At 42.9% G+C, this 12,372-nt stretch overlaps 1 protein-coding gene across 4 annotated transcripts in view; it reads right to left on the reverse strand.

The window, feature by feature from the left end:
- The window catches only part of TKFC (triokinase and FMN cyclase), a 222,592-nt gene that overhangs the window by 17,732 nt on the left and 192,488 nt on the right, over positions 1-12,372 (reverse strand). For all 4 annotated transcript variants that reach the window (XM_086955605.1, XM_086955604.1, XM_086955606.1 and 1 more), the window contains exons 13-16: positions 5,677-5,814; positions 5,058-5,164; positions 4,753-4,856; positions 3,427-3,460 (exon numbers count right to left, since the gene is read on the reverse strand). In XM_086955605.1, the coding sequence (XP_086811731.1) occupies positions 3,427-3,460; positions 4,753-4,856; positions 5,058-5,164; positions 5,677-5,814 (383 nt within the window). The remainder of the gene's footprint in view (positions 1-3,426; positions 3,461-4,752; positions 4,857-5,057; positions 5,165-5,676; positions 5,815-12,372) is intronic.

Genomic DNA, 12,372 nt, shown 5'->3' on the forward strand with positions numbered 1-12,372 from the left:
TAAACCCACTACCAGCATTGGTTTGAATAGATTTAAGTTTTATACTAGGGCGAAAAGGGATGGAGAACTATTTGATACATTTTTCGTGGCTTTGAGAGCTTTATCCATAACTTATTATTTTGGTCCCATGACAAATGAGATGATTAGGGTTGAAAGCATAGTTCATGTAAAAAACAAATCAATTCAGGAACAATTATGGGTCGAGGGTGATCCTAAGGTACAAGATGCCATTTCCACTGCTAAGATGTTAGAACAATCAGAAAAGTCGTTGTATTAAGGGCACTAGCATACAAGTGGGAAATGTTGATGTGTGTGTGGTGAAACGTCATGATGAGTACCGGTTAGACAACACTAACCTGAGTGTTTCGCGTCCTAACAATTCTGCCAATTTTAAAAAACTTCAAAAAGAGAGAAGAGTAATGCATGTTATAGGTGTGGTAGCAATACACATATTGCATTCTGTACTTTGGTGCCTGACTATCAACAAAGGAATGTGGCCATTTAGGGCATTTTGCGCATTTGTGCAGGGATCTTAAGAAAAGTCCTGGATAGATGCAGGGTAAAGTGTCATATGCCACAGAAATATTAGATAACAGCTGGATGGAGAGTATGGAAGGGTCACAGATAATGGGAGAGGTATTGTATTATCTATTCAAGAGGATGGTGATGGTGAAACAGTACAAGGGGTAAAACAATCCACCCAAGTGTGTGGTTCACATTTCTGGAGTGGAGCTGGAACTTATGGCGGATTCTGGTTCTCTATGTACTGTGATAACTCAACAGTATTTCCTGCAATAGTTTGAAAGTGTCAAATATTAGTCAGTTACAGCCTTCAGACATACTAGCTGAACACTTTGATGGGTCCACCAATAAAATGGATGGTTATGTGTGTTTGGAATTGGAGTGCTAGTGAAGGTGAGCTTAAGTTAAATAATTTGTGTCGGTAAAGGGAGTGAATATGTTGTGATGGAGAGATCAATGGAAATATGGATTTTATTTAGATCCCTGAGGTAGTGAACCTGTGTCTTTGGCTGAAAAACAAATACAATATAATGATGAAGGTAAGGAAGATTTTGTAGATTATATCTTAATTTTTCTAGGAATGAGAAGGAGTGCATAATGTAAAATGTTTTTAAAATCTATAACATTTCTAAGTCACACTTTGTCTGGTGATGGAGTGGTGCCAAAGAAATCTGATGCAGCAGCTATAACTGAGGCACCAGCATCTGTTAACAAAGAGCAAATGCTGTCTTTCGCTGGGATGTGTGAGTACTATATCAAATGTATTACAAATTTTGCCATTAAGAGGGAACCGTTGAGGGAGTTCTTGAGACACAAACCTGATTTTGTTCGGTTGGCAAGACAGCGGTTAGCATTAGAATACTTAAAGCGTGAAATTGTAGAAGCTCCAACGCTGAAGCTGTTGTGCATGGCAAAGGAGTGTGTAATTAGTGAACATGCCAGTTTGTATGGTGTGGGTAGTACATAGTCCCATAGATGTGGTAAAGATGAATGGATTGTAGCATTTGCATTACATACATTGAATGAGACAGAATGAAGGTATGCAGTGATTGAGAGGGAGTTGGTGGCATGGGATTGAACAATTTAGAAACTATGTGTAGAAAATTTGCCCTAAGGATGGGCCACAAGCCATTAGTCAACATATTGTCTCCCAGTGGGGGTAGGAATTCCACAGCACATATTGCTAGCCTCACTTCAAGGTTGCAGAAATATACCTTCAAAACTGAGTTTGTGCAAGAAAGAGAAATGTGACTGCTGTTTATTTATCCAAGTTGCTGTGTCAGCAGTCTGAAGCAAAAAGTGTTGTGAGTGAATGTGATATGGTGGCCACGATTAAGGACATTTTGTCCAAGTAGTGTGATGACATTCAGAAGAATTCTGAAAGAAAAGTAAGAGGAAACACACAGTATGGCAAGCCACCTAGAAGTATGTGTTGGAGGGTTGGGACAAAAGAAAGGAAATTGTGCTACCAGAATATTACCCATGTTCAAAGTGGCAGAGGAGATAGAAACGGAGGGGTATTCGTTGTTCAAGAATGGATAATGTGTATCTCTGAGTAATGTGCAGGAGCTGATTCTCAAGGTGGCCCATAAAGGCATGTCCGCTATGAAACATCTTGTGCGTAATTATTTTGATGACCTGGAGTGGACAGGAGAGTGAGGGAGTGTGAAGTGTGTGCCAGTAGTGAGAAGATGTTACAAATTAATACTTCTCCATTTAAGAAGACTAGGAGCGCATATGAAATATCCGGTCCATTTAATTTTCTTCCTATGAATGCTCGGTTAGTTTGGCACTGATTGATTATCATTCTAAATGGCCGAAGGTGAAATTGGTGTCAAAAACTTTGACCAATATTGTAAAAAGAAATTCTTCAGAGCGGTTTTTGCCAAGGACAACTGTTACAGTTACTGACAGCGGTGTAAAGTTAAGATTATCTGTGATGGCATTGTTTCTTAAACATTGTAGTTTTAAACGTGATGACCACACTATACGAACCTCATAAGAAAAGTGAAGTTGAAAAATTCAACAGAGTTTTGAAAGGGTACATAAATGAAGCACACAGAGGTGGAGGAGACTGGAAGAATTCCTTGAGGGAAAAGTTCTGGTTGTACCGTAAAACTTCCCACACCACCACTGAGGTTAGCCTTTTCAAGTTTTTCAAAGGTAGAGGTTTGGTTTCAAGTTTGTGAGATTGGTAATTAAAAATGTGTATAAGAGTGGAAGTTGCGAAAGGGTGAAAATAAACAAAATAAATCCCAAAAATGGTATGATGCCAAACGGAATGCAAATGGCACAGGAGATCAAACTTGGAGAGTGGGTTAGACCAGGATTAGGGAAAAAGGTGCTTCTAAATTTGGTAAAACCATAAGAGTGGTAAAAATGTTCAATGTGTTTCGATTCAAGATGGCGAGGGGTGGCATGTAAAGTGGGTGGACAAATACACTGGGTCATTGCCTGTGAGTGATGAGGATGATGCGGACAACGAGGACGGATCATTTTTGTCAAAATTCATAAGGAAGTTCACTAGTGTGTTCCAACAGCAGTGGACAATGAGACTTTCATGTTACAAGTCAATCTGCAAGGTCAAGTGAAGGGGGGCGAAATAATGGAAGATACTATAGCCTCAAGAGTTAAAGGTGCGAGCATGTTCAGGCAACCGCCTATCATATTTGCTGAATTTGATAAATAATGTTTTCTGTTCACCTGTGGTTTGTGATATTTTACGTTGCTCCCCTGGCTATGTATTTAATATTATATATAGTTTTTCAGTGTGTTGTTCTTTCTTATGTTATATTTACTTTTTTGTTTTGCTGTGTACTCAGTCCACATACAGTTTGTTTGGGAACTAGAATGTGAACCCCAAATGTTCCACAAATTGAAGTCAAAGGGCCTAATATCACTCACCATGGTACGGTCTCCAGGCTCCGCACCTCCGTACCTGCAGCAGGAACCACAAACATGCATGAGACATGGAGACCATAGAACAACATTTTGCAGGGAAAAGAAAAAGCATTGTGCATAATTCTTGTAACCCCAAGTATTTCCCACTAATCATAACATTCACACACACTCACTCATGTTCCCCTCATAACTCCTCTTCTCCTAATCACAACACCCAGTCACCTCTTAATCTCAGTGTTTACTCCTCTCCACCAATTCGTTCCCCTGTTTCCTTTCCTAGGTAGACAGAAGACAGGGCTAAAGTGAAGGATCCTACTTTTAGGTCTCACTTATGCAGCTCTTGCACTGTCTCTCCGAGGCATGCTGTATTCAGGCTCTTGTTACTGTTCTTTGTAAATAGTGGCTTTTCATTGGTCAATAGGCTTAGTAGTCCCTCCTTATTAAAGCGTCTTCTCTTGTTATTGCCACCTATGAGGACTGCCCCTGTTACACGTGTTGTAACTCTACATGTTTTAATTACAGCATCGGAGCACTATTTTGTTAAATCACTTTCTCCTGCTTTCTGTTGCAGGTAGGACACGCTCTCATCCAACGCTTTTTTAATTTAACCAGCGTGGTACCCCTCAGCTGCAATAATGGCGGCCGTGCCTTTCTTTTGTTATATTCAGCCGCTTGCCTTTTTCTTTTTCTTTCCCTTTCTTACAATGGCAGCATGCCCCTCTTTAACTTTAAACACCTTAAGCTAAAGAGCGGGTGCTTTGATTGCTTCAAAAGTAAATAAATAAAAAATAAAAATGCATACCCATGCCTTTTTTTTCTTTTGCTTTACTTTTGAAGCAATCGCGGCACCCGTACTTTAGCCTAAGATGGGTAAAGCTAAAGCGTGCGTATTGCAATTGTAACAAAAGTAAATAAAAAGAAAAAAATGCAGGAATCCGCACACCTCTTTTTTCCAATTTATTTTCTTACAATCGCGTGACCCGTGCTTTAGCTTTAAACATCTTAAGCTAAAGCGTGGGTGCCACAATTGCTTAAAAATTACATAAATAGAAATAAAACCTTTAACAATGCAATAGCTCTCACATTACTGGACGCTTGAGCAATGCCAATAGCTCACACTTTCAGTAATGCAAGGCCTATTGCATTGCAAATGCTTGTTAAACGTAGGTACAAGAAAGTCATACAGAGGCAGGAGTGATTCATGCTAAGCCAACAGAGTTTCATGTTGGGGTGGCAATGAGTTATGCTACAGAAGCTCAAAAACACTGTGCTTGCTGGTAGAAATGTGTCTTGAAATGTTTACAGTAACAGAAGTACACAGGCACAAACCTCTTCATGGCTGCAATCCCCGCATCTACTGCTTCACACCAGACCGCAGGTCCGCTGCCCATCTGCAGGGCCTGTGCAGCCGCCAGGAGAAAGAGACTGTAAAGCTGAACAGGACATAAGAGAAAGCTCTTTGTTAGGGTAATTCAAACTTCCCTTCCTTGAAGCTGAACATAGTTATTCTGCAGAGCTTCACAGACCTAATCCTACACATTCTTCAGGGCATATCTTATTTTTTGAGATTCCTGTTCCTTATGGCCAGACTCCCTCTCAGGACAATTGAATTTGTGAGGGCCCTTCACACTCACCGCCCCTGACGAGCCCCCCATCCTCTCCAGCAGGATCCTGGCCAGAGCAGAGAGAAGCTGAGCCTGGTCTGTAGACACTGGGGGCAACTTTATCCATTCCTGGATAGCTAAGGAGAAAAAAGCAGGAGAACAGCAAGAAAGGGTTGACTTTATATGTGACATAGAAAGGGTGAGTGTTTACAAAGTAAGCACAACATTCTAAACTCAATCCAAAAACTGGGCCTTGAATCTGACTGGTGAAAATGTCTATACCCATTTAACATAGCCTGTGAGTCGTGTAGTCTTAAAGTGACAAACTTTTGTGTCACCGAATAGGAGACCAGACAATCCGGGTCACGCTGACCTTATCCAATCCGGTAGGTGGCAGGTTTGCAATAGCTGCCTTTCAGCCCAGCAGACATACATCTAGGAGTAGGAGAGCATTGCATCGCTCATGAGTGTGTCTGTGCCTGATTGCTCCTAGGAAACGTGTGCTCCTTCACCTTACTTGGTTCTTGTCACTTACCTCGACTTCACATGTTCTCTCGCCTTGCTTGTGTACATGGGTCCCACTGGTGTGCTATCCCCGAGTGTTTCCCAGATGAGTGCATGCTTGGTACCAGGTAGGTTGCTCTCTCACCTTGTGCCGCTCTTGTGTGGGTGCTCCCGCAGTCTCCATCCCCTGCAGCTCGGTCCAACTCATTCAGTTGGTCTTCAAGGCTGAAGAGGGTGCTGCACACCTGTTCCAAGATTCGCCTCATGGTGAGCGATAAAGGGACTGAGCGGAGAAGAATGACAGTCGGCATTAGATGCTTAGTCGAACACGCGGTGATCATTTCCACATTACCCATAACTTTCTACCACTTACCTAGAACTTTATCTTCAAAGCCCAGAATATGCTATAATTACTCTGTTTTCTACAGGGGGATTTCCGAGCTGCCACCTTCTAGCATTGGGGGCGACTACAGCACAATAAGAGATTATGTATCATATTTCTGCACATTGTTTTTGACTGGTGTACAGTGATGCATTTATAACGCTGTAATATCATGTCAACCCACAGCAAAAACAGGCCCATGACCAGGTTTTTGCTGGTGGTAACACTCAAAATGAATTAAAACCTGCACAAACAATACTTCTGCAAGTCATTTCCCATTTATGTGCCAAAAGTGATAAATCTGCAGTAATACTACGCGTTGCAGTTACAGTCATGTGATTACCACTCTGTGGTACTACTACTCTACTACATATTAAGCAGGCCACTCTAAATAAGGACCCTAGATACAACATTCTCACAACTCAAGTGTCAGTCTTTCACATTCTAGTGTATGCAGCCTAGTTTTGATAGTTTTTCTCATCCCGGCATCAGGAGCTTTCACTGCCATCGTGGACTGTCTTCCTATCCCATTTGGAGAGGGGGAGATCTTAGTGGATATACACCAGAGAGGGGTGAGAGCAATGTATGGGAGGGATAGGGTGAAGGACAGGAAAACTGTGACCATCAAGAGGGGGAGCGTTTGGAAAGAAGAGACTGTAGAATAACAACCGACTGATGGATGGGAAACAGACTACACAGGGAGGATATAGGGTCAGGGTAAGAGGGCAGGCGAGAGATGTGAGTGGGGACACGACGAGGTGGGGGGGAAGGACGTAGATTGAAGAGATGGACAAAGATGAGAGGGTGGTGGAAGGGACAGAAATGAAGTAGGGATGGTACTGGAGTATAGAAAGGAGACTTGAGAGTCCGGTGAGAAGGGCAGAGACAAGGTGAGATACGGAGAAAGAGGTGAGTGAACAAGAAGGTACGATGGACTGTAGGATGGGATAAGCGAGAAAGAGAGGGTACCGAGGGCAGAGAGTATGGGGAAGGTGGTGAGAAAGGAATGATTTGAGTAAAAGGAACAAACATGTTAACTGGGTGAGAGGAGATCGGAAGAAGAGGTAGTGAGAAAAAAGTAAAGAGGGTGAGGTGAAAGGAATAGTTGGAGGGCTAAGTCAGGTAAAAAACAACCTGGTAAGAAGGTAGAAAAATATGCGAAGAATGAAAGCAAACACAAGAGAAAATGAAGAAAGTAAAAGAGGGCCATATTAAAATGTTGGTGGGCGAGAGGGATGGCAAAAGAGTTTTTTGGGAAAAGTGAAAGAGGAAATAAGACGGTAGGAAGAAGATTACAGGAAGACCACATAGACACAAAGGGTGTGTGGTGGAAATCCGGCGGGCTTAGTTCAAGAAAATGTCAGAATTGACAATAATGTGGTTTGGGTAATAACAGGGAGCAGATATAAAATTGCCAATGTATTGCTAGAAATCTGAGCAAAACTTGTCAGAAATTCACCACTTGAGAGACATTGGCTTCAAACAAGAGATTTTAATTAAAGAAAAATACAACTTTCAGATTTTGTATCTAGGTCGTATGAATTGGTGTCTCATCCAGTTGTCCCTACCAAGGGAACAGAAAAGCAGAAGTTCTCTTCACCAGGGTCTCCGTCATAGCACCATGTATACAACAAAACACTCCTTGGGTAATTACAATTGTTGTAGGGCATTTCTACTATATTAAACATATCTAGGGAGTAGCGCATAACCATTATAGAAGCTGATAAATTGCATCTGGGTTGTCCATTGCTCCTGACACATAGGGTGACCGAGGTCCCCATTGGGAGGGAGGGAGGGCAAGGTTAATTTTAGTGATCATTTTTTATTTCCCGGAAAATTAAGTTTTTGGTGACTCAAGTTAACTTATGTAAATGTATTTGAGCTTATATAGCGCACAGCTACCCGCAGTGGGTTTCCCGGCGCTTGCTTAGGGAACCCGTCCTGGTATTCCCCTGTGAGTTAACCCCAGCAGGGTATCCACAAGGTGAAAGCCAGGCATCCCGCCGCGAGGGGCCGTTGTGGAGATTAAGCAAGCTATTGCCCAGAGTCGCAGAGTGTGAACCCGTGAGTTGAGAAGGCACCGGAGCGAGAATTATCGAGTCCGTGGAATTTTTAGCCCAAGACCCGCCGAGGCGGGGAATTGAACCCTGGTCCAGGGCCGATCTCAGCTTCCGGGTCTGCCGCCTCTAACCCCTGAGCCACACTTCCCCACATCATCTATCAGAGGTTCTACCTTCTTTATGATGTGCCTTGGCTAAGTAGAGAAGATGCAGAAATCCTCAAATATCTCTAGGCTTAGAAGATTGTTGTGAGAGAGAAACATAATCACCTTTTTTATCGTTAAAATATAATAAGGTTTTTTGCCATTCAAAATGTTTGGAGAGGGACAGCAAAGAGCTACTGGTATATCCTTTACATAAGTCAACAGTGCCATCAACCAAGGCTGGCTAAGCAGGAGACAGAGCCCGAAACACCTTGGATCAATATTTTGCCATACCCCAGTATGACTACGTTAGGTGGGAAAACCCTACCTCTTGTTCACAGTAGCAATGGCACTGTAACTCATTCCCATACCCTCTTCCCACCATGTCCTTGGGCTGATAGTACACCCTGTGAAAGAATTGATAATAAATCAGAATGTTTATTAATATAGGATACTTCCTCAGTATGCACGTCCCTTGCTCATCCATAATTTGTGTGCTCATCTCAGACTCCCATTCAATATTACCATCCACATCTTGGGCACTGTCAGCTCGGAGTGATTATTACCAGGCTGAGGGAAAAGAATGAGGGGGTAGCTGAGGAAACATTAGAACTTTGACTTGGCAGGAGTAGTGCAGAGGAAGGTATCCAGCAGCGTGCTTTGAAAAACGAGTGTTCTTGTTGTAGCGGCAGAAACGTACTGTCACGGAATATGTCCCCTAATACTCCGGGCCTTAAATTTATCATATCGGTTTTGCTGTTTGTTTCCAGCTAAAGTGGTATTGATGGGCTATTTAGAAGTTGCAGGGTAGGTGAGTAAATGTGGTACTAGTCCTCATCTTACTTGGATTGTGAATCCCCAACTGGTGCAAGCTTCTGGTCCAGTCTACCTAAGGGCCTTTTACACAGATGTTCAAGTATAATGTATCATGTATGGGGTTGTCGGTATGCAATATCTCGTTCTGATCATAAATGTGTTAGGAATGGCGGGAACGGAAACCAGTAAAGGGCCTACAGAGCTTGGTCGCATACGAAGTACAGCTCAAATTTAGATGCTGTTTAAACACTTCCGTTTCTATGTTTCTATCAGTGTATGCCATTTAAGGTGCAACTGTTTGCTTAACCAGGCCAGTTTGATCAGGAGGGAGTTCAAACTGGTCAAATTGATGGGTCAGTGGGTATGGCATATTAAGGAGTAGGAAAAGGTTTGGCAACACCACAATGTTTATCAAGACTATTTGACCCACAAGCGATAATGGAAGGCGAATTCAGCAGTTTACTTGTTCAGCTATTCTTGGTGCACGTGACTCTGTAATTGGCACTGATAACATGTTGCGCCACTTATAAATTCCTGCCTAAGTATTTAATAGACCAAAGGGCACCAACCTGAAACAGTCAACATTGCATATATTTGTGTCCTTTATTAATGGAAATATTTGTGATTTTTACCAGTTAATTTTAAAACCAGAGTCTCCACTAAATCTAATTGCTTCACATACAATGGAGGTGGGATTAGATGAGAGGGTCTCTGACCAACAATAATATATCATCTTCATACATTGACAGCAGTAATATAAAGTGAAGCCCTCGTGCTGAATGATGTTGACAGCATGCACACCATTGGCTCTAGTGCATTCACTTATAAGACTGGTGAAACTGAGAACTATTGCCTTGTCCCTCTAGAGATTTTGATCTGTGTGGATAGTGTACACTTTATTCTGATATAGGACATATATTGAGCATAAAGCAGCTTAATCCATTCCACCATGTCCCTCTCCAGCCAGGGACTGTAAACAAGAAGCTCCACTCCAGTGGATCGAAGGCTTTGTTGGCATCTAGAAAAACAGTTGTAGCTCTTAATACTGTCTGGCTATATAGACTGGCTGGTTTATAATGGACAACAGGGTACGAACCTTACGCAATATGGGTTGGCCTGGTATTAACCCAGATTCATCCAACAAGACCAAGTTCAGCAGCAGAAACAGAGGTCTGAGGGAGGAGTGTTTAGTGGGTGTTCTTTGGGCAGAAGTAGTGATATAGTTAGAGGGTCATGAAATGTGGAGGGTAAGAATCACTTTGCTCTTGCTTCCTTGTATATTACGGGGAGGTCAACTGAAAGGATATTGGCTCTCAAGGCCTCACCACTCGGCATTCTGCATCTTTGATTTCTGCGATCAATAGCGGTTCAGTTAGCGGTTGCTGGAACGCATCGCCTGCCTAGGCCAGTGTGACTTCTCTGAGGCATAAGTCACCATATCCAGATTTTGTTATCTAGAAAGACCATGTTCCGATTGGCCCACAGAACATCCCATCATTCTTTCCAACACCGCACCATCTGAATACGTGCGGACATCAAGAGCAAATGCAGAGGACAGAGCAATAAGGGACAATCCTTGGTAAAGTGTTTCAGTTGTTGTTCATGGAGAGACTGAACCTAGAGGAAACCCCCTAAATTAAAATAAGGTATTTCAGTGTCTCAAATGCATCTAAGAAGTCTTTTAATATTAGAACCATTGGAGGCCTGTTATCTAATGATTTCAGCATTTTGGTTAATTTTTGGATTTACTAAGAGCAATGTTTGGTTTTGGGTTGACATTTCATGGTATATCAACCAGTCCTGCAAAATAAATATTTGTAGGTACAGCAGTTGAACAACTGTTTGGTTTTCAACTACTTGAATTTCCCCTGAAAGGCTATTACCAATTCATTATGCTGGGACAGAAAAGATAGAGACCAGTGAAAAGGTTAGTAAAAGCAGGCACTGAAATAGTCCGAATAAAGTTTGCCAGGCTAAAAAATTTCAGAAACTGTTGGCCAAAGAATATTGCCGAACCTTGAGATATGCACTGTAACTTGAAGCCCTCACAGCTCGTTACTTTTAGCCAGCATACATTTTTTATTAGGTTTTTATTTCATTTTTCAAAACCAAATCTTGGCTATATCACAGGTAACTTTGCATGTATCAGTAGAACTTATATACACTGGTTCTTCTACATGGACCCCAGAAGAATATGTAGAGAAACAGATGTTGCTGAGGTAGTTAATATGGGTAGTATGAGGCATTGAATGGTTAATTCTTAATTCACCAAATGTATGGACTTGGTTCCAAGCAGCTGTAGGAAGCACACAGTCCAGTAGTAAGTGCACCTCAAAACTGGGAAATACTTGTGTTACCAGGCTTTACAATGACAATTTATAAGTAAGGTATGGACCAAGGATTGTCTGGTCTATAAGGTTGTCAAAGATTTCATGAGATTGCTTTACCTGGGTTGCGTATTGAGCACAGACTCTTTTTTTCTAGCTATAGACTCTTTTGCACAAACAAGTATGTCAGGAAAACTCCCTATCACTTTACATGGCAAGAGGAGTCTGCTGTTGGTTACGTAGGGATTGGTAAAATGGAGCCAATAGTGACAATGATGCCATGATCTATGCATTACACACTTGTGACATTCTAGTCACACATCATCTGTCAGACAGGCTCAGTGGTAACAAGGGCATGGAACATAAATGAGCATAAAGGCTAAGTACGATAATGCTTTGTATGGGGGAAGTGGCCGAGCGGTCCAACATGGCAGACGCGTATTAGCCAGCTCAGTCAGCCTGATTCCAATATCCTACCAAATCCTCACTTAATGCCACCTAAAATTTACTGGCACCCCCAGTAGACATCAAGCGGCGCCAGAGATACCGGACTGAGATGCCGGCATTCCCACACTGACGCAATGCTCAGAGCCACGCCACGCCACACTCTGGGCCACCAAATCACCAACAGGGAGTCGGATGTGGAGCCTGGTGTGCTGCAGCGCAGCCACACCGGACAAGGACGGGATCCTGAGCATGCGCCCACCACAGAAGAATTGAGGCGCTTGAAATCTCGCCGAGGGGCTGGCTGCAGCAGCGAGATGTGAGCTGGGCATGATCCGCGTGGCTTTACTGGCAGCAACTGCGAACTAGGCAAGGTCAAGAGGCATATCAGTAAAGAGGACCCGCGCACTGAGAGAGACATGCTGCAAACAGCCCTGGGTGCTCTAGTGGTCCGTGTTGGTCCCACCACAATCAGCAGTACCAGAAGCCCCGTGGACAGAGGTGGGATGGAGGCAAGACGTGCGACCCCAACAGCAGCAACCATAGCTGGAGTGAGGCGTATCAGGCCATACACAGAGACGCACTACAGCCCATATCTGGACTCCTGGGGTGAGCGGACTACAGTCCACCCGGTGACATAAGGATCATCACCGCAGAGGGTCCTCAAGA

This window comes from Lissotriton vulgaris, chromosome 2_1 (genome assembly GCF_964263255.1).
Source record: "Lissotriton vulgaris chromosome 2_1, aLisVul1.2, whole genome shotgun sequence".
NCBI classification, from domain to species: domain Eukaryota; kingdom Metazoa; phylum Chordata; class Amphibia; order Caudata; family Salamandridae; genus Lissotriton; species Lissotriton vulgaris.